Raw genomic sequence first — 22,630 nt, 5'->3', positions numbered from 1 at the left:
CAATCAATGAGGGGAAACACGGTGGGTAAACTACCCACCTCTGTATTTACTGCTAGCATACCCCCATCACACACATCTCTTGTTGAGAACAAAAGAAAACTTTAGCGTGCTAGCGAGGCCTGCTAGCCACGGTGTGTGTGTGTGTGTGTGTGTGTGTGTGTGTGTGTGTGTGTGTGTCTGTCTGTCTGTCTGTCTGTCTGTCATGTTTGCTTATCTGCTGGTTGCTAGTTAACTAGCTTGAGTTGAAGCACAGTCTGAAACCAATGTCTTTGTTTTTTATTTTTGTTCAGCAGCTTCTGAACTCCCTTATCAAATCCTTATTCATATTATATCCTATTATTATTATTATTATTAGGGGTTCAAGCCCCGAAGGGGCTGAAACCCTATTGTTTTTGTTTATTCTTGTTGTCGTTGTTCATCTGCCTCGACGCAAATTCCCATGAGTTGGTAACTGGCAGAGACCTGAAATTTGGCCCAATGACAGATATTGGTTGCTAATTTCTGCTCAAGAAATAGTTTTCCAATCGGCCTGAAGGTGGCGCTATAATTAAAGGTTTCACGTTAAAGGCCATAACTTCCACGCCGTTTGTCCGATTTTCAAAAATTTTCTTGGACATGTTCAGGTGAACCTCAAGGACCCTCAAGGTCTGTCTGGAAAATTTTTGAGATATTTTGAAAAGTTTGGAAAACACATTTTTGACATCTCCTCCTAGACCGTTTGACCGATTCCCACCAAAATCGCCAGGGAGCATCTATGGCAAGCTCTACAATCGTTTTTGGATTTTTGAAATCTACTTTAGTTTCAGAGATATTAATCGTTAAAGTTGTGAGAGGGCGTGGCCTCTCAGCTAAATTGTCATAACTTCATGACCGATTAACGAATCTTCACGAAACTTGCTGGAGATGTTCGGGGACCATCACAAACTATGTGTGTCAAATTCTGTGCAATTCGACCAAAAGGGGGCGCCATAAACGCCAGAAATGGGCGTGGCCTAACACAAAAAAGGCCGTAACTCCGCACCTGTTTGTCCAATGATCGCGAAACTTGGCAGATATATTAACACATTCACTGCCAGCCATTTTTTTTTTACTGTAGGTAGCTTCTGCCAGAGGGTTTTTTTGAGGATTCTGGCTCATTTTCAAGACCCGAGGATTCTTTTCTGCTAAGATTTTGTGAACACAAAATATCTCAAAAGAACTAATAGAATGTGTGCTTTCTCTGTCTAAAAGAGTTAGTTTGTAGAGTTAGTAGTTATGTAGGCATTAGCACTTGAATACAGCATGGTTTCAGCGTCTGAAAATTTAAGCTGAGATAAATAGCTTTTTGTGAAATTCGATAGAACAGTCACTTTAACCATTCATTTTTGGCATCAGTAAGACGTCAGACATCTAAACAATAGTTTTGAACAGTAATTTCCTCCATAACAGCAGGAAACACCCCTCTACTTCAAACTCCGTGTGTGTTCTTCTTGGCTGCAGCGGGCGTGTCACAAGCTCGTTGCTGCTGCCTGCTGCTGCTGCTCCTGTCTGCTGGCGGCCGCTGGGCAAGTCTGGATGGGCTCGCTCGTTTCTTGGGGTTTCGGTTGAGAAACCCCAAGAAACGGGGTTTCTTTTGTGATTCTGGTCTTATTTATGCTGCGTGTTTCAAAGTGTGTTGCACCCATAATCTATTATGCAAATTTGCAATCCCCGACCGCCAGCAATCAGCGCGAAAGCGAAAGCGTTTTCGCCAATCCATTTTACTGTATGAGAATGGTTTCATCGCGCGTTCCCCTGCAGTTTTGGCTCGGCTTTTTCTAGAATGGAGAGCACTGTCGCCACTTAGTGGGTCGGTGGAATGGGTTGTACACGTTCGGTGGCTCCAATATTTTTATAGGAGACGTGGGGGGGCGTTGATCCACGTCCCACCGTCAAATTTTTTTTTTTTTTTTTAAGCAGAGATATCTCGTCATTGGCAGTCAACCGTTGGATTTTGTAAGCCGAGATATCTCGTCAATGGCAGTGAACGTGTTAAGGAGGATGTCCTAGTCAAGATCAGAAGTTTTGTCATCATTGGTGCAATTGGGCGGGGTCTATGGTGTAAGCATGTAAGAGCTGTAAATCAAGTCCATTCGCATAATCGGTTGCAAACTTCTCAGCCTCATCTGGAATGGCATTTCTGACATGCTATTTTGCAATTTGACCAAAAGGAGGCGCCGCAGATGTAAAAAGTGGGCGTGGCCCAAGTTCACAAAATATTTTAGTTTAGTTTAGTTTAGTTTATTGGACAGTATATACAATACATGATAAAAGATTGTCACGTATCATTAAAATATGTCAAGGATAACACAAAAAAGTCATAGACTTATTTCCGTTGTGGTCCTTGGTCTTGGCACACAACAAAATACATTATCAAATATAATCACATGTCAACATTACAAGTCAACGCTACCTCATAAAAAATAAAAAACGTCAATAACTAAACAAAATACTACCTGACCACAGTACTTACTCAAATCAATCCTGGACTTTTTCTAGGAACCATTTCCTAACGTTCACCTTAAAGCTATTTGGATTCAGGCTTTGTTTGATGTTCAAAGGCAACTCGTTCCATCCCTGGGCTCCTAAGTAGGCAAAGGAGCATTGCCCCATCTTTGTCCTACACCTTGGAGGATGCAGGTTGGCCAAGCTAGATCTAGTTCTGTGGCTGTGGGATTCCCGAACACTTGGGAAGTAGCTACTGAGGTACTTGTGTGCCCTGTTGGTAACGATTTTGTGCACCATGTTGAGCCTAAGCTGAGCTACTCTGGCTTCAACTGGTAGCCAGTTGAGCTCGTAGAACTGGCTTCTCCCTACATGGTCCCGGGGGCCAAGCCCCATCACAACTCGGACTAGTTTGTTTTGTGACACCTGTAGTTTTTTCTTGGATGCAGCTGTCAGTCCTCCAAACCAAGATGCACTAGCATAATCAAAGTGACACTGCACAAGACTACCAGCTAGTAGTCTAAGACTGTCCCTGTCGAGCAGGTTAGTCTTCCTAGCCAGGAACTTGGTGCGGGCATTTACTTTGCCCAGCACCTGTAAGGCCATTCCCTCCCCCCCAAGACTATCATCCAACACACAGCCCAGGTACTTATGCCGTAACTTCACACCAGTGAACCTGAACGTGCTCTACAAATTTGCCTCAAGGACTATTAGGTGTTCAATTTGTGCAAGGCTTGAACCCCTGCCATTGCCACTCACGGCTATATTTATTATTATTATTATAAGAATGAATGAATGAAACCTTTATTGCCCCTCAGGGAATTTGCTCTGCACAAGGAGCCCAAAAATAACATAACAGGCACACATGTAATAATAATTACAATAATCCAGATGAGAAGTGATAAAAGCATGGATACCTTAACATTAGACCACGCATACCCCATTTGATAATATTTTTGCTTTCAGATGTTTTATTACAGAAAGTGTATGAAACCCATGACCAAAACAGTCCTACATTCTATCATTGTCTTACTTATGGACTGCCTCCCAGTGTGTCAGTGGAGTGACAGTGATCAGCTGGAGTGGATGGGGAGTGGTTAATGTAAATGAGCAGCTATTGTTCACTCCCCCATTATCTGGCTGCCTCAGGTGTGAAAAACGTCTCCAACTTTGAGGCCCGATTTCTCAGCTTCTTGCGTTTGAGAGTGTGAACAATCAAATAAGCATATCTCCTTCAAAAATTTTCAGATTACAATGTGTGACACATCATTTGAAAGCTTACAGTCTGCAGTTTCAGAATCTGTAAAAAAAAAACGGAAAAATGACCTTGGCCTACTTGTGGGTCGAAACGCCAGGAGCTGTCACATTTGTGCGTAAGTAAAAGTTGAATCGCTTCTTTTCCTCCATCTGCCAGTTTGAGGTTTGAAAGGGAAAATGCAACAAAGAAGACGATAGTGCTGAGTTATGCTATAGGGTGATAAGTGCCCGCTATTAATGTTCACACATATTAATTAATCTTTCGCGCATATCTATTAATTAAACGACCAAACTCACAGCCACATGCATAGATTTCTTCAAGTGCAAAGTGCTGCAAACAGCTCACTTGAATGGTTTCCTCTCCTCCCGGTCTACCTGTCCATCTTGTATCGTGAAAATGATGAGATGAATAATGAAAAAGTTGACAGTGTTGCATTATATATTCGAGAGATTGTCAACCTGGCTGTAAAATCGCCAGCGTTTAACGTTGCCGCGATCACTATTTGATGACTTTTGTGCGATGTGCAAACAGGCTATTTGGCACATCGCCACCCCACATTATCGCCTTAATAATGTGTCGATTTTTCATGGAGTGGAGAATTGCTTTCTGAAATATCTCTGATGTAGCCTGTCTTGCATAAACACAGCACACTACAACGTGTCCACCTCCCCCTCTCCCCCCATCCCCCTCCACACACACACACACACACACACACACTCTACACCGGAGGTGTTCCTCATGTGTGGAAGCAACAATGTCTCTTGTCTGAAAGGGTACACTCCAGGTAATGCCCGGGGAATGCTTTTCCTGAGCTACCCTGAGATAATCCTGAGTTCATGTGTGAAAGTGTATTATATTATATAACATTGAGACTTAAGAAAAAGAAATGTTTAAGATAAGTTACAGCTCGACTTGTCTCCGTCTTTGCAGCTCAGGCAAAACCTGCCATGACTGACCAGGCGCATGCTGTTGAATGGTTATATTATCCAGTGTCCCCTATCTAAATCAGCTCCCACCAACAATATTGACAAAACTGATAGGGCAGAGTTTACACAGTAAACACTGGATTTCATCACTTCCTAGTTGCAACATACAGTATATCAACTGCTTCTACAAAAACTAGAGAAGATGAAGGAAGAAAGCTGTTGCTCGTTTGGTTTGGCTGCTCCGCTGCTGCCCCGGCAGTGAGGTAGCGGGGCTGCTGCCCCGGCAGTGACGTAGCGGGGCTGCTGCCCCGGCAGTGACGTAGCGGGGCTGCTGCCCCGGCAGTGATGTAGCGGGGCTGCTGCCCCGGGAGTGACGTAGCGGGGCTGCTGCCCCGGCAGTGACGTAGCGGTGCTGCTGCCCCGGCAATGACGTAGCGGGGCTGCTGCCCTGGCAGTGACGTAGCAGGGCTGCTGCCCCGGCAGTGACGTAGCGGGGCTGCTGCCCCGGCAGTGACGTAGCGGTGCTGCTGCCCCGGCAGTGACGTAGCGGGGCTGCTGCCCTGGCAGTGACGTAGCAGGGCTGCTGCCCCGGCAGTGACGTAGCAGGGCTGCTGCCCCAGTAGTGACGTAGCGGGGCTGCTGCCCCAGCAGTAGTCTCGCGGGCCAGCCTCCTCTCCCTTCCGTCCGAGGAGTCTGGCGCCGCAGGTCTCTATAACTGGAATGAACCCTCTCCTGCTCTACTCTGCTCTCCCATTGGAGCAACTGTTTCCGGATGTCCGCTCCCGGCTTATTACAAGCTCTGTCATTGGCTCCGACCATTTCAATCAGAGTGGCTCCCGCTCCCTCCTCCCTGTGTGTCGCTGTAAATACTGCCCTGCCGCCACAGTGAAAACAACAACGCTAACTAGCTAGCAAGCTAACGGCAGAAACCTACACGCTGAAAACGGCAAGTTGGATGGTTTGAAACTATTTTCCAAGGGCACTGCTGCTAATCGCCGCCCATCGCAATCCCACTATGGAGACCTGCGGCGCCAGACTCCTCGGACAGAAGGGAGAGGAGGCTGGCCAGCGACACTACCCCAGCAGTGATGTAGCGGTGCTTCTGCCCCAGGCAGTGAAGTAGCGGTGGTGCTGCCATACGCTGTAGGGCTGGGTGATAATTCAGTACTATCGTTTGTCGTCTTTCAGTGGTATCGTATCATAATTGCTAGGTAATATTAATATATGATCATATTGATAATTTGATTTAACATGATTTTGCTGACATGAATCATATTGTGATATATATTGAAATAGACAAAGATCCTCATGATCATCGTGATATTGATTTCAACTGTATCGCCCAGCCCCAGTTTACCCTTTTTACTGTTCTCTCTTGCCCTTCTCCGCCCTCTGTTTTCTCCCTCCCCCCTTCTCTCTCCCTCTCTCTATCTAATAAGAGATTGTTCAATCCTCTTTATAGCTAGTGCTTAGCTAGACTTAGCAAGACACAATCTCTGTAAAGCCCTCTGAGACATGCTTGTGAATTAGGGCTATACAATCAGACAGACACCAAGGAGAGACAGAAGGACGGGTGGCTCTTTTCTAGGCAGAGTAGGAATTCATTTGGTTTGCTCAAACTGCTATCAACAGTGAAAAAATGCTGCATCATGGAGCCACTGCTCCTCTGCAGCCCCCACTCATCCTGTTAGTGAGGAGAAGATGAAGTGAAGTCGGCCAGCTGGGCAAACAGACTCTGTACAGAAGCTACTTCTGTACTGTTCTGTACTGTCGACACCCCGGCTACATGTCTGACACACTCATAATGATGACGCCTCTCTCTCTCTCTCTGTGTGTGTGCGTGTGCATATGTGTGTGTGTGTGCATATGTGTGTGTGTGTGTGTGTGTGTGTGTGTGTGTGTGTGTGTGTGTGTGTGCGTGTGCGTGCGTGTGCATGCCTGCGCGCGTGTGTGTGTGTGTGTGTGTGTGTTACTGTATTAAGTAGATGTTGACAGTGTATTCAGAGAACCGGGGGGGTCTTTCTGTAGCTCAGCTGCTGTGTTTGGCTTTGATGCTTTTATGTGATCCTGTTGTGGTCCCATGAACTGTCATTTAAAAAAACACTGGCACATGACAAGTACATGCAAACAGGTTTCCCTGATGAGCACACACACAAAGGCACATGCAGAAAGAGCAAGTGGGAGTGAGAGAGAGTCTGCCTAGCCTCCTATCCAAAAACAAAGACGGCCCATTCACTTTCACTGAGTGGCCTGCTGAATAATGTGTTCTGAAAAGACATATCACAAACAGACAAGTCCACACACTGTCAACAGGATTCCAATCATGGTCAGTCCATAAGCCACCAGAAGCCACTCGGTGACAATGGGCTCCATAGAAACTTCCATTCACAGTGCTGAATACTGAATAGCGCCCACGCAAAGGCCACCATTGGTCCCAGTGAATGGAAAATGTTGCATATTTTCCATCAGAAAGGCTTGGTGTCTAGTGATGAATATTTTGCTTCAGAAAGGCTTGGTCTCTAGTGATGAATATTTTGCTTCAGAAAGGCTTGATGTCTAGTGATGAATATTTTGCTTCAGAAAGGCTTGGTCTCTAGTGATGAATATTTTGCTTCAGAAAGGCTTGGTCTCTAGTGATGAATATTTTCCATCAGAAAGGCTTGGTCTCTAGTGATGAATATTTTGCTTCAGAAAGGCTTGGTCTCTAGTGATGAATATTTTCCATCAGAAAGGCTTGGTCTCTAGTGATGAATATTTTGCTTCAGAAAGGCTTGGTCTCTAGTGATGAATATTTTGCTTCAGAAAGGCTTGGTCTCTAGTGATGAATATTTTCCATCAGAAAGGCTTGGTCTCTAGTGATGAATATTTTCCATCAGAAAGGCTTGGTCTCTAGTGATGAATATTTTGCTTCAGAAAGGCTTGGTCTCTAGTGATGAATATTTTGCTTCAGAAAGGCTTGGTGTCTAGTGATGAATACTTGTCTTCAGAAAGGCTTGGTGTCTAGTGATGAATACTTGTCTTCAGAAAGGCTTGGTGTCTAGTGATGAATATTTTGCTTCAGAAAGGCTTGGTGTCTAGTGATGAATACTTGTCTTCAGAAAGGCTTGGTGTCTAGTGATGAATATTTTGCTTCAGAAAGGCTTGGTGTCTAGTGATGAATACTTGTCTTCAGAAAGGCTTGGTGTCTAGTGATGAATATTTTGCTTCAGAAAGGCTTGGTGTCTAGTGATGAATACTTGTCTTCAGAAAGGCTTGGTGTCTAGTGATGAATATTTTGCTTCAGAAAGGCTTGGTGTCTAGTGATGAATATTTTGCTTCAGAAAGGCTTGGTCTCTAGTGATGAATATTTTGCTTCAGAAAGGCTTGGTGTCTAGTGATGAATATTTTGCTTCAGAAAGGCTTGGTGTCTAGTGATGAATATTTTGCTTCAGAAAGGCTTGGTGTCTAATGATGAATATTTTGCTTCAGAAAGGCTTGATGTCTAGTGATGAATATTTTGCTTCAGAAAGGCTTGATGTCTAGTGATGAATATTTTGCTTCAGAAAGGCTTGGTGTCAAGTGATGAATATTTTGCTTCAGAAAGGCTTGATGTCTAGTGATGAATATTTTGCTTCAGAAAGGATTGGTGTCTAGTGATGAATATTTTGCTTCAGAAAGGCTTGGTGTCTAGTGATGAATATTTTGCTTCAGAAAGGCTTGGTCTCTAGTGATGAATATTTTGCTTCAGAAAGGCTTGGTGTCTAGTGATGAATATTTTGCTTCAGAAAGGCTTGGTCTCTAGTGATGAATATTTTGCTTCAGAAAGGCTTGGTGTCTAGTGATGAATATTTTGCTTCAGAAAGGCTTGGTGTCTAGTGATGAATATTTTGCTTCAGAAAGGCTTGGTCTCTAGTGATGAATATTTTGCTTCAGAAAGGCTTGGTGTCTAGTGATGAATATTTTGCTTCAGAAAGGCTTGGTGTCTAATGATGAATATTTTGCTTCAGAAAGGCTTGGTGTCTAGTGATGAATATTTTGCTTCAGAAAGGCTTGGTGTCTAGTGATGAATATTTTGCTTCAGAAAGGCTTGGTGTCTAGTGATGAATATTTTGCTTCAGAAAGGCTTGGTGTCTAGTGATGAATATTTTGCTTCAGAAAGGCTTGGTCTCTAGTGATGAATATTTTGCTTCAGAAAGGCTTGATGTCTAGTGATGAATATTTTGCTTCAGAAAGGCTTGGTGTCTAGTGATGAATATTTTGCTTCAGAAAGGCTTGATGTCTAGTGATGAATATTTTGCTTCAGAAAGGCTTGATGTCTAATGATGAATATTTTGCTTCAGAAAGGCTTGGTGTCTAGTGATGAATATTTTGCTTCAGAAAGGCTTGGTGTCTAGTGATGAATATTTTGCTTCAGAAAGGCTTGGTGTCTAGTGATGAATATTTTGCTTCAGAAAGGCTTGGTGTCTAGTGATGAATATTTTGCTTCAGAAAGGCTTGATGTCTAGTGATGAATATTTTGCTTCAGAAAGGCTTGGTGTCTAGTGATGAATATTTTGCTTCAGAAAGGCTTGGTCTCTAGTGATGAATATTTTGCTTCAGAAAGGCTTGATGTCTAGTGATGAATATTTTGCTTCAGAAAGGCTTGGTGTCTAGTGATGAATATTTTGCTTCAGAAAGGCTTGGTGTCTAGTGATGAATATTTTGCTTCAGAAAGGCTTGGTGTCTAGTGATGAATATTTTGCTTCAGAAAGGCTTGGTGTCTAGTGATGAATATTTTGCTTCAGAAAGGCTTGGTCTCTAGTGATGAATATTTTGCTTCAGAAAGGCTTGATGTCTAGTGATGAATATTTTGCTTCAGAAAGGCTTGGTGTCTAGTGATGAATATTTTGCTTCAGAAAGGCTTGATGTCTAGTGATGAATATTTTGCTTCAGAAAGGCTTGGTGTCTAGTGATGAATATTTTGCTTCAGAAAGGCTTGATGTCTAGTGATGAATATTTTGCTTCAGAAAGGCTTGGTCTCTAGTGATGAATATTTTGCTTCAGAAAGGCTTGGTGTCTAGTGATGAATATTTTGCTTCAGAAAGGCTTGGTGTCTAGTGATGAATATTTTGCTTCAGAAAGGCTTGGTGTCTAGTGATGAATACTTTGCTTCAGAAAGGCTTGGTGTCTAGTGATGAATATTTTGCTTCAGAAAGGCTTGGTCTCTAGTGATGAATACTTGTCTTCAGAAAGGCTTGGTGTCTAGTGATGAATACTTGTCTTCAGAAAGGCTTGGTGTCTAGTGATGAATATTTTGCTTCAGAAAGGCTTGGTGTCTGTGATGAATATTTTGCTTCAGAAAGGCTTGGCTTCTCGTGATAAAATTGACTCCCTCTTCTCTCTCGTCACATGCCTGCCTCCCTGGGATTCTCAGGTTGAGCACAAACTATTTCACAAGCAATCTTTCTATCTGTAGAACGTTCTGTGCAGAGGCTTTTTAACACTTTCAATGCTAGACATATTTATATTGTAAATATTTCCCCTTCAGTCCATATTGCAGTTGCAAAGCAGAGTGTTTTCTTATTTCATTTGCTGACTGTGTCCACCCTGAATGCAATGTGAGGGGCAAGCCCAGTGGAAGACAGGCTTGCCTCTGTTTAAGAGCGTTCACACACCCACAGGCCAAAACACAACGCCATATAGTCACACCCACAGCCCAAAACACAACACCATCTAGTTTCAGTGCCTCCGTGGATGCAGACTCTTGCCGAGAATTATTTTTCCAAGGAGGGGTCCTGCTGCCGAGGTAATGAGCTACAGCAGACCCTTTTTTAGCACCTTGTCCAATTTCATCTTCAGGGTTGGTCTATATGCAAGGTTCATTCATGTTATTTTGAGATTTTTCTGTGTCCTATCTTTCAAGAAAACTTGGAGAATGCATTTACCATAAGCATAAAGAAACCGTTACATAAGATTATTTTAATCGTTCTGCACATTTAAATGACCTGACTGAAAGGGAGATTATTTATGTATTTTTGTATTATTTGTATGTAGACTTGTCTGAGAGCAAGGGCAAATATTTTTATTAATCTGAGTAATTACCATGTATTCAGAAATGCCCACAAGCCATGTTTGGCAAGGCCAAAGTCAAGTCTCAAGTCTCTGTTCACAAGTCCAAGTCAAGTCTCAAGTCTCTTACGGATGAGCGTTCTATCATCTGTTGGATGCCATGCGGTCTCCTTAGAACACTGCATAGCTAAAACAAAGGAATTCAAAGCATGTACTGCATCATCCTCACTCCTTTACTAGCATACAGTCTCAGCATTGATTTGTTAGGGTTACGAGATCACAAGTCCCAAATCTCGAGTTCAAGTCGAGTCTCAAGTCATTGTGTTGGGCAGTAGCTTGCTACAAGTAGCGAAGCTACATAGCTTAACTACATTTCTCAGTAGCTTGGTGGTAGCTTCACTACTTTTGAACCAAGTAGCTTTTTCAGTAGCTAAGCTATTTATAGACCCAAGTAGCTTGTAGCCTCCCGCAAAAGCTACAAGCTACTCGCCAGAGAAAATCCATGAGCAAAGCACGCAGTGGAGATTTCTGCTGTGGTTTTGCATATGTCAAGTGTGCCTGTGTAGCCAATAAAGCACTTCCAGTTCCATTATGACAGACAACAAGTGTTGTTGTCTCATCCTTGCTTTTTAGTATCCTTGCCTCTCTTGCAGCAAGACCCGACACTACTCTGCCTCTGATTGGGTTGGGTTTAGGCAATGAAGACTGACGATTGGTTAAGGGTAGGGCAAAATATGTCATGTGCTAGCGAAGTCACATCAGCAACGAACTTTGAAAGATGGCAGAGCCAGAGGGAGCCACTGGCAGTGATGAAGAAGACGTTCAGGTTTTATTGTCTGTTTTTGAATATTGTGCCAGTGAGAGTTTCAGTGTGTTTTACAATATAATAAACAATCAAAATGAGATTTTTTTTTGCCTGCCTATTTGTTTGGTGGAAAGTTGTTCTTTGACATGAAGTTGATTCAATGTGAGAGAAAAAGTAGCTTTGATGTAGCAAGCTGCTTTTGCCATGTTGCTCGTAGCTTAGCTTGCTACATTTCTCTGGGGATAGCTTCAATGTAGTTTAGCTATATTTAATCGAGAGTAACTGATAGCTTAGCTTACTACATTTTCCAAGTAGCTTGCCCATTACTTAAAGGAGAATTTCGGTTTTTTACACCACGGTCCTCATTTCCAGCTTAAAATATGATGTTTTACTCACCCAAATACGTTTGGCTTCATTCGGATGCCCACGGAAGATTTTGAGCTCAGAGGAGCATCCTCAAACAGGCTATAACGGGAGCAAACGGGGCAAGGTGCATGCGCTCTGTAAATAACACATTTTCTGTCACATCGCGGTTCATTATGGTTGTTAATATAATTATGAGAACATGAAATAGCTATCTAACTTACCATCCTCTGCTGCCGAGTGCCGACAGCCCGCTCGGTTCGCTGTCCGGGTGTCCATCACATAGATAACATCTCCCGCTGCTGTTTGTTGTTGTCGATATGTGGCCTGATTCCACACGAGCAGTAATGGAATTGAAACGTCCATAATCTTGACATCAGATATCTATATGCCAAGCTAGACTGCTAAGCTAACAAGAACACAACAGAGAGCGAGTCAACTCTGATCTGCCCTGGATGGGCTTACAGTGCTTATGTTCTTCTTCTGTGGTTTCTCTTCTTCTTCTGTAACCAAACAGAAGCGCTTCTCACTGCTTCTTCTGAAGCACATCCGGGGCACCCGGACAGCAAACAGAGCACTCGGCAGCAGAGGATGGTAAGTTAGATAGTTATTTCATGTTCTCATAATTATATTAACAACCATAATGAACCGCGATGTGACAGAAAATGTGTTATTTACAGAGCGCATGCACCTTGCCCCGTTTGCTCCCGTTGATGCTACTCCGAGCTCAAAATCTTCCGTGGGCATCCGAATGAAGCCAAACGTATTTGGGTGAGTAAAACATCATATTTTAAGCTGGAAATGAGGACCATGGTGTAAAAAACCGAAATTCTCCTTTAAGTGCAAGTCGCAAGTCAAAGTCTCCATCTCTGATTTCTAAATATGAATAATGTTGAATATTTTTTGATTTATGCAGACTTACCCTGATAGAGAGCGAGATGTTCTCCTTGTGGACCGACATGTCCATGCTCTCTGAGGCCATGCTGCTCGCATCCGAGTAGCGCTTGTTGGCTATCCTTCCATTGGCGTGTGGTGAGACCATCTCCATGTTTCCTCCTATCGACGTCCGCTCCGGTGTTCCTTTCATCAGGTTGCCGTTCAGCCCAGAGCGAGGTGCGGGTACCGGAGTGGGAGTGGGGGTGGGGGTGATGGTGGAGCTGGGAGGAGGACGGGGGCTTGGAGCTTGTACATCTCCGTTACCCCTAACCTTGCTCTCCTCCTCAGACACCAGGACCTTGGGCACCCCTGGCTCTGTTGGTACCATGATGATGTCAACCCTTTCCTCAGGCTGCGCCTCTGGCTGGACCAGCGACGGTGGCTGATCCATCTCCGTGGTCTCCACGACAATCTTGGAAGTTAAAACAAATTCAGTTAATATATATAATCGTTGAATATACAGTCAAAAACATTAGGAATATCCCTCCGACAGCAGGGAAATCTTTAATTTTCTCAAAGTCTAAAATTCCCTCCTTAACCTGTGTTTATTTACCTCTCCCCTTTATCACTCAAGTTAATTTGAAAGGTGGTTCACCTGGTCCATCTAGTTTTGGAAAGAAACTGTTCCTAATTTCCGTACATTCAGTGTATAATACATTTTGCACAATGGTTTAAAATGCAACAGGCTTCACACTAACAGCCAAAGAATCAACAGATTAAAAAGCACCTTTTCTTCCTCTGATGTGGGTGTGCTCTTCCCGTCCTCGATGCCTGAGTCCGAGCTGGAGGTCTTGGTTGAGGCCTCGCTCTCAGATTTCTCCGACTCGAGAATGGCTTCTTCGGGCAGCTTGTTGCCCGAATCAGCCTGACTGTCTTGGTGGGGTCTCTGGCGGGGCAGGGGAACCGGGACCACCACAATGCCCCCGGGGGCCCCCTCTGCTGGGCTGTCCGGCCTGGCCTCTTCCCTGGGGACAGGTGCTGGTGTGATGATAGAGGAAGGGGTGGGGGGGGAGGGTGTGGTGGGGCTTGGTGTGTCTGGAGAGTGGTCTCCATTGGTTTCCATACTGGTCTGGCTGGTCTGGCATGGCTCCTTGCCTGGGGGCTGAAGGAAGGAAGCGGAGGGAGGGCAGAGGAGTGATCATGTTTTTAGGCTTCACCAACATGTTCATGTTTTTAGCCTCGCTGCTATTTGCTCCAAGCGCAAATGCTAATGGCTGAAGTCCTTTAAGATTCAAACAAACACTGAACTCCCTTGACCCCTGGTTTAGGAATGCAGTAACTCCTGCTTAGAATCCCGCGCTGCTTGTTTACCTTCTCACTGTACCTAGGCTGAGATAGCCAACTAATCAGTAGTAAGTAGCACTAATAATTACACAGGGGAAAAAACTGTGTAAATCATGGCAGACATGCATTGAATATTTGACAAAGTATGATTACCAAGCATTGGTATGTTTCTTGATGAGGGTTTTGCAAAAATAAAGCATTGGCTAGCTAGACCTATTGGTTCATGTGTTGTAGACAAAGAAACTCCAGAAACACTCACTGTAAACAACATGGAAGAAGTTATCCCATATATGTAGAGGTACTTGAGTACAATTTTTTTGAGTTTGTACTTTTTATGTATTTTTATAATGCTATACTTTTACTCTTACTCAAGTAATAATTTTAATAATATATTCTACTTGAGTACGGTACTTTTAAATGTACACTGAGTAAATGAGTAAATTCAGATTTTCGTTTTGCACACCATGCTATGAAAACAGAACAGTAGCATTGGGACTGCTCGCTAAAACTGGTGGCTCGTGCCAATTGAATTAGACAGGTGTAGACGATCAAATTGTAATGATCCCCATTGTCACATTAGTTCAGAAATGTCAGTTTCATTTGACACTGCTGATAGCATAACAAAATGGATGTGTCTGATTGTGATGTTGCTGCTGCTAGAGGCAGAGGAGATAATCACCAAACTGAGCATCCTGCATCTAAACGAGCTGTTCAGTATGAAAGATAAGACAGACAAAGACAGGACAGCTTAGGTCACACTGGTAACATGCCGGATTTGTGAAATATATTAGGGTAAGTTAGAGAATTAAAACATAAAACATTTTTAAAGTAAGGCAAATGTACTTTTACTTTGAGTATTTCTAAATAGCCTACTTTTTTTACTCTTACTTAAGTAATTTCCTGGACTAGTACTTTTACTTGTACTTGAGTTAATTTTCACTAAAGTAACAATACTTGTACTTGAGTAGGATTTATCAGTACTCTTTCCACCTCTGCTGAAAACATCCCTGTCTGGCTGTAGTGTGTATGATAAAAAAAAAAGCGAGCCTACATAAGCTTCAGGTTGCATATAACGATTGTATGCGGATTTTGATGAAAAAACCTAGGTGGAGTAGTGCAAGTGAACTGTTTTGTAAGGCAGGAGTCTACACTTTTCAGGCCCTCCTTAGAAACCTAATGTACAAATTTATCGGCAGACTAAATGTGTCCCAGAATGCCATCATAGTACTGCTAACCAATCCTGTTTTTAGTGCTGTGAGATACAACTCACGAATGTGGTCCTATTGGTATAGGTGCATTCTATAGATCTTAATTCTTTCTTATGTGTTTTATTTTTCTTAAGTGTTGTTCATGTATGTGTTTTTCTATGGACCTTGTGTCTGATAATAAAAGTTGATTGATTGATTGATTGATTGATTGATATAGCTGGCTAACTGCTTGGCTGGCTTCCAGGGCCTTGTTTACAGCACTGGGATAGCTTCCTTCTGCACGTGGATGTGGGTCGAGGTGTACAGGTACTTGTGCGTGCATGCATGTGTGCGTGTGTGTGTGTGCGCGCACGTGCGTGCGTGTGTGTGAGAGAGAGAGAGAGAGATAGCAGCTGCCCTCTGGAAGACAGAGGTAAAGAGATGAGGTTCTGTAGTGAAGTGAAAGTCTTTTGCAGGCCAGCTGGTCTGGACCAGTAGAACATGAACGTACAGTAATGCACATGCATACTGTATGTGCAACTTTTTTTTTTAGGGCCGTTCAAACATAAACCTCTTTTCTTTGTTTGTTGTTTTTCTTTTTTTGTATATTTTAGCTCTGACAGAGCTCTTGCTACAAGGAATGTCAGTTTGTAAGAGCTAAAAATGAGTTTTAGATGTGCTTGAAAGCCATAAACGGCTTGCTTACATTTGCATTGTTTGTAAACAATGGAGCAAAAATAGGCCTGTGTTTTGAGTTACAGTATGGTACAATAATCATTCAAAGAGCACATTATCCATCTTAAAGTTCTACTCTTCAAGAATATGACTTGAAAATGTAAAAGAAGAAGACATTTTGTTCACGTTATTATAATAGTGTATAGTTATCTGCAACATTTTCAAATTAATGTCAATCTTTCTACTCTCCATTGCCAATTGATATAGATGTAAACACAAAACGTCAGGTCGGTCTTCCGCGGGAAAAGTCCTCTGTCTGAGGGGAAGTGATGATTTTTCCTGCAGCATCAACAGTGTTTTGTTTGGAATAAATGACAATGAGCAGCTGGACAGTTAGCATGAATAGCGATAGCCACCATGGCTGAACGAGCGACTTACAGAGACTCAAACTTCATCAACAGAAACGCTGAAAAAAGTCCTAACAAAAATCAAGAGGACAGTTACTCTGTTTGACAGAGGTGATGTTCCTCCGTATATAACCCCCCCCCACTAAAAACATGCAGAAGATCAGATCGTCATCGTCATCAGACCAGTGACGACAGCATCCGAAGTTGGTCCCCGGGCGCTGTACGAGAAAGCGACCACTGCTCCTGGCCTGCCCCCCGGAGGAAAGGACATGCCTGGATGGGTTAAATGCAGAGGACACTTTTCACCGGCCACCGTCAGCATGAGTGTGTTGTGGCCGCATGCATGTATTGTGGTGTTTGTGTGACAATAAAAGACGGGCTTGTCCGTTACGAGAGTTTTTTTTTTTTTATGCCTGGGAAGCACAGTGCAAAAAAAGCACTTGATAATTCACAAAGAGGCTGAAATAATGTCTGAAGTCAACCGGACAGACCCGACAACACCTCGTATACTGATGTGATCACAGTCTGCATATTCACCTCAATAAAGTCATCAATGAAGTCATGACACTAACTGGTGACATTATTGTTGGCAGCTGGCCAAAGGCTGGTTTACTTTAGGCTGTGAATGGCCTGCTAGTACCTCAAGCAGGTATCAAACCGGCATGATTGAATCTAGTCTATTCTCAAACATTCTGGGTAAATGAAATCCTGGAATGTGGAATCGCCTGGCCTTGAGGCTGTGAAGTGTAGCGTCATGCCCAAGGCTCGAACAGCTAGCACTCAGGAGCAAAACAAGCAGGAATAATCTCCTACTAAAATGTATTTATCTCCTGGAGAAGAAGGGAAAAAACATGTCTCTAGTCACAACTACCTGTTGGCAAGATTATTCCTCAGGTCCTTTGAGGTCTTGGGATGTACCGTACATTATTTACGGGTCAGACTGCAGAGGCAGAACAATGTCAGACTTTAAATAATTTACTCTGACAGGTGGTTGCAAGGTGATAACCTTTCTAGGCACGATTAAGGTCTAAGGTCTAAGGCAGCAGCTACATTTAACCCAAATGCCGCATGGAAGTGGGTGAATGCCAGTGTTCCGCTTCCTCTTCCTGTGTTTGTGCTGAGCCGGGTTAAGTGCAGGCTGGTGCCATGTCACTTTTTAATCCCGTGCTCTCTGTAGATTTAGGCACGCCCCCTGCAGGCAGGCCACAGGAAGGCCATGTTTACAAGACATGCTGCTCCAAGAGGTCAACAAGCAAGGACTTCAAAAGCTGGGGAAGTCCAGATTGAAGGAAAACACACTTTTCTAAAACCACTGACCCCCAAACCATCAGACTGCCCAGAAGGACAGAGACAGTTAGTTTACGGCCACTGCTAAAAACTATGCTACTGTACTGGTGGGGAAATACTTTCACTTTCATTTCTTCACAAAATGCACTGTTGATAGTTGGAGAAATCTTATTATATGACAAATACAAAAGTTGCTTCATTTTGCATCGACTTTTGTTGCTGAGGTTGGCTGACATTTCCTCATCGATATCAATGCCTTCCTCAGGGTCAGGTAGTGAAAACATTTTATTCCAAGTAACATCCCAAGGTTATTGATTAGGGTTTAGAGATCAATAACATTTGGATCAGCACATGGCATTGGTCATGCGCCAATTTTAGCAGGGGAAAGTGGACTGGCCACTCTCCTTTTAGAAACCAAACAAAAGAAGACTAAGACAGGATTGAAAGGAGAAAAGACGCAGGTTTGGTACCACAGTGAGCTCCGCGGCGTCCTCCTCCTCGCCTTCCTCTCTATTGTCCTCGATTTCCTCCATGACCTCAGCCTTGGCCTCGGCCACCAGCTCCATCAGCGGACGGTTCAACGTCACCGAGCTCACAAAGGGGTGCTGTGGAAACGGGACAGAGGAGACACGGCTGTTAAAGGGGTGCTGTGGACATGGGACAGAGGAGACACGCTGTTAAAGGGGTGCTGTGGACACGGGACAGAGGAGAGACAGCTGTTACAAAGGGGTGCTTTGGACACGGGACAGATGAGAGACGGCTGTTAAAGGGGTGCTGTGGACACGGGACAGAGGAGAGACAGCTGTTACAGGGGTGCTGTGGACACGGGACAGAGGAGAGACGTCTGTTAAAGGGGTGCTGTGGACACGGGACAGAGGAGAGACAGCTGTTACAGGGGTGCTGTGGACACGGGACAGAGGAGAGACGTCTGTTAAAGGGGTGCTGTGGACATGGGACAGAGGAGAGACGTGTCCACGTCTGTTAACTCATTCACCGCCAAAGACGTCTTTGACGTCTTATCAGAAATAGCCATCCACGCCAAAGACGTGTTTGACGTGTTTTTGTTTTTATTACTGCACCAGGAAAAAAAAAGTGAGCTTTTAGCATGTTCTGTACTCTACTTATATCCATTTATATACACCCTGTTTTAGCCCAAAAGGTCTCTCTGAGATGACAAACAGGAGAAAAGGCAATTTCTGTAAAATACACATTCTCAAGCAGAACTCGCTCTCAATTCTTTTATTTTGAACTGTATTGACATCAGACATGTAAATACTATTCGTTATGACACAAATGAAAAAAAAAAAATATATATATATATATATATACACATGAAGTGCTTTTTTTTTTTACATTCAACAATACAGCAGTGTGAGTGAGTGTGCAGACAGACACACAGACAGACAGACACACCGACAACCCAGAGACATACATCTTCATTTTGAGGTATTGCAAATCACTCTGGTGCTAATAGATAATTTACTGTGGGTCTTGAAAGATGACCAACAATTATGAAAATCTTTGGCCTGTGCTAAATATCCTATAAAAAAAAAAGTCCTAAACTGGCCATGAATGAGTTAAAGGGGTGCTGTGGACACAGGACAGAGGAGAGACGGCTGTTAAAGGGGTGCTGTGGACACGGGACAGAGGAGAGACAGCTGTTAAAGAGGTGCAGTGGACACGGGACAGAGGAGAGACAGCTGTTACAGGGGTGCTGTGGACACGGGACAGAGGAGAGACGTCTGTTAAAGAGGTGCTGTGGACACGGGACAGAGGAGAGACGTCTGTTAAAGAGGTGCTGTGGACACGGGACAGAGGAGAGACGTCTGTTAAAGGGGTGCTGTGGACACGGGACAGAGGAGAGACGTCTGTTAAAGGGGTGCTGTGGACACAGGACAGAGGAGAGACGGCTGTTAAAGGGGTGCTGTGGACACGGGACAGAGGAGAGACAGCTGTTAAAGGGGTGCTGTGGACACAGGACAGAGGAGAGACGGCTGTTAAAGGGGTGCTGTGGACACGGGACAGAGGAGAGACGTCTGTTAAAGGGGTGCTGTGGACACAGGACAGAGGAGAGACGGCTGTTAAAGGGGTGCTGTGGACACGGGACAGAGGAGAGACAGCTGTTAAAGAGGTGCAGTGGACACGGGACAGAGGAGAGACAGCTGTTACAGGGGTGCTGTGGACACGGGACAGAGGAGAGACGTCTGTTAAAGAGGTGCTGTGGACACGGGACAGAGGAGAGACGTCTGTTAAAGAGGTGCTGTGGACACGGGACAGAGGAGAGACGTCTGTTAAAGGGGTGCTGTGGACACAGGACAGAGGGCTGTTAAAGAGGTGCTGTGGACATAGGACAGAGGAGAGACGTCTGTTAAAGAGGTGCTGTGGACATAGGACAGAGGAGAGACGTCTGTTAACTCATTCACCGCCAATGACGTCTTTGACGTGTTATCAGAAATAGCCCTCCCCGCCAATGACGTGTTTGACGTGTTTTTGTTTTTATTACTGCAGGGCGTAGTTTAAACACTTCCCCAGCCTGTCACATGGTATCAGGTCCCTAGCATCTAAGACAACACGTGAACAAACACATACCGCAGCTGTTGTTTTGAAATTGAGCAAGAGGAAAAGCAGAAAACGGGTAACGCTTCCTTGTGCAGACAGGAGAAACGCCATTGAAACGCGCCTCGGCGCGCTGCATGAGCTGGAGTCGCCTTCCTCTGTGCCAGCCGGGAGAAAGTAATCAAGAGATGTGTTTGATCATCGGAGGAATGAGGAAATGATCGATCAGTTTGCGAGGGCGGTGAGGACGTGTTGAATAGCCGAGGGGAAAACGGGAACGATCAGATAGCAGGGAGGATATGACAGGGAGACATGGACGAGGACGGGTGCAAAATAAACACACAACAGCAAGGCACAAGGCAGTAGCGGCAGTCACAGCAGCCCGCTGTCCTTTCTCAAGACCTATTCAGTTGGTTCATGAAATCGCTGGGCTGCGTGCCCTCCAGTGTTGCTCCTGGCCAATTCCAGCGCCACAGGGCGTGGTTATTGCTTATCCTATGTGGGGTTAGAAATCTAAAAGGGGGATCGGGGATCGTGTGTGTGTGTGTGTGTGTGTGTGTGTGTGTGTGTGTGTGTGTGTGTGTGTGTGTGTGTGTCTGTCTGTCTGTCTGTCTGTCTGTCTGTCTGTCGGTGTGTCTGTCTGTCTGTCTGTCTGTCTGCACACTCACACCGAGTAAACTGTATTGTTGAATGTAAAAAAAAGCACTTCATGTGTATATATATATATATATATATATTTTTTTTGTCATTTGTGTCCTAACGAATAATATTTACATGTCTGATGTCAATACAGTTCAAAATAAAAGAATTGAGAGTGAGTTCTGCCTGAGATTGTGCCCTTTTACAAAAATTGCCTTTTCTCCTGTTTATTTTCTCAGGGAGAACTTTTGGGGGAAAACAGGGTGTATATAAATGGCTATAAGTAGAGTACAGAACATGCTAAAAGCTCACTTTTTTTTTCCTGGTGAACCCAGAGACGTACATCTTCATTTTGAGGTATTGCAAATCACTCTGGTGCTAATAGATAATTTACTGTGGGTCTTGAAAGATGACCAACAATTATGAAAATCTTTGGCCTGTGCTAAATATTGGCAGTCCTAAACTGGCGGTGAATGAGTTAAAGAGGTGCTGTGGACACGGGACAGAGGAGACATGGCTGTTAGCGGCATCACCACTCAAACTAAATAAGAGTTGACAGAGACAACCTCTTTTTCTGTTCCCTTAAAAAAACATGTCTTTCTTCAACAATACCATAAACATTTACAAAGAGGGCGAGAGATTGAAAAGGTTGACGTAACCACAGAATGAACACACATACAATGATTAAACTGGTGTATGTGTGTGCGCGTGTGAGCAACAGGAAGGGGGAGAGAGGAAGAAGAGATAACCGCCTATATTTCTTACATGTACAGTATGCTGACTTCACTTCTGGTCATTTTATGTGGCACTACTTCATCTGTAGTTGTCTTTATTTAAATCAGACAAGAAAGCCTGCAGGAAATGTGCAGTGACATGACGGGGTAAAGAAAAACAAGATGGAAAAGACAGGAAGTGCGGTGATTCAATGAAAGTAAATTCTGGTGAAAAGAACAAAAATAACTGCTGCAGTCAAGCATGTACAGTAGCTTCAGCACAAGCATGGCTTCTGGACAATGTTAAAGGGACAGCTCACCTTAAAATCCAAAATACATATTTTTCCTCTCACATGTAGTGCTATTTATCCATCTATATCATTTTGGGATAGTTGCCTGAGTTTTGGAGATATCGGCTGCAGAGATGTCTGCCTTCTCTTGAATACAATGGAACTGGATGGCACTCGGCTTGTAGTGCTCGAAGCACCAAAAAAATACATATGAAAAACTCAACAGCATTGTCTCTTTCCAGAAATCATGACCCAGTTACTCAAAATAATTCACAGACTTTGTTGTGAGCAGTTTCATGTAGGAACTATTTTCTTTTGCAGTCTCATGTAGGAAGGAACTAGCTAGCAGCTAGCGGCTGTATACGGTCAAAAGAAAGTAGTTCCTCCATGAAACTGCTCATAACAAGGTCTGTGGATTATCTTGAGTAACGGGGTCATGATTTCTGGAAAGAGACATTGCTGTTGAGTTTTTCAAATCTATTTCTTTGGTACTTTGAGCACCACGAGCCGAGTGCCATCCAGTTCCATTGTATTGGAGAGAAGGCAGAAACTCTGCGGCCGATATCTCAGGCAACTAACACAAAATGATATAGGTGGATAAATAGCACTACAGGTGAGAGGTGAGAGCTGTTCCTTTAACACCGGAGGAGAGGAGTGAGACTGAAAGGCAAGAAACGTGAGGCTAGGGGAGACTTTCACTGCTGTCACCCTATCTACCACCTGCCAGCTGCTGATCAGCTGTCTGTCACTCTACAATACAACCGTCCCTATGAATGAATCAACTCAACTGACAGTGTGTCAAGCTCAGTATATC

At 43.9% G+C, this 22,630-nt stretch overlaps 1 protein-coding gene across 1 annotated transcript in view; it reads right to left on the bottom strand.

Annotated features, from left to right (window-relative positions):
* stk10 (serine/threonine kinase 10) overlaps window positions 1-22,630 on the bottom strand; it is a 167,034-nt gene that overhangs the window by 26,641 nt on the left and 117,763 nt on the right. Inside the window, exons 8-10 of the mRNA XM_083631834.1 lie at window positions 18,089-18,223; window positions 13,506-13,880; window positions 12,765-13,190 (exon numbers count right to left, since the gene is read on the bottom strand). Of these exons, the coding sequence (XP_083487960.1) occupies window positions 12,765-13,190; window positions 13,506-13,880; window positions 18,089-18,223 (936 nt within the window). The remainder of the gene's footprint in view (window positions 1-12,764; window positions 13,191-13,505; window positions 13,881-18,088; window positions 18,224-22,630) is intronic.

This window comes from Poromitra crassiceps (genome assembly GCF_964638095.1).
Source record: "Poromitra crassiceps genome assembly, chromosome: 1".
In the NCBI taxonomy this organism is placed as follows: Eukaryota; Metazoa; Chordata; class Actinopteri; order Beryciformes; family Melamphaidae; genus Poromitra; species Poromitra crassiceps.
Note: the sequence above shows the minus strand (reverse complement) of the source record. Positions and strands in the feature narration are given on the sequence as shown.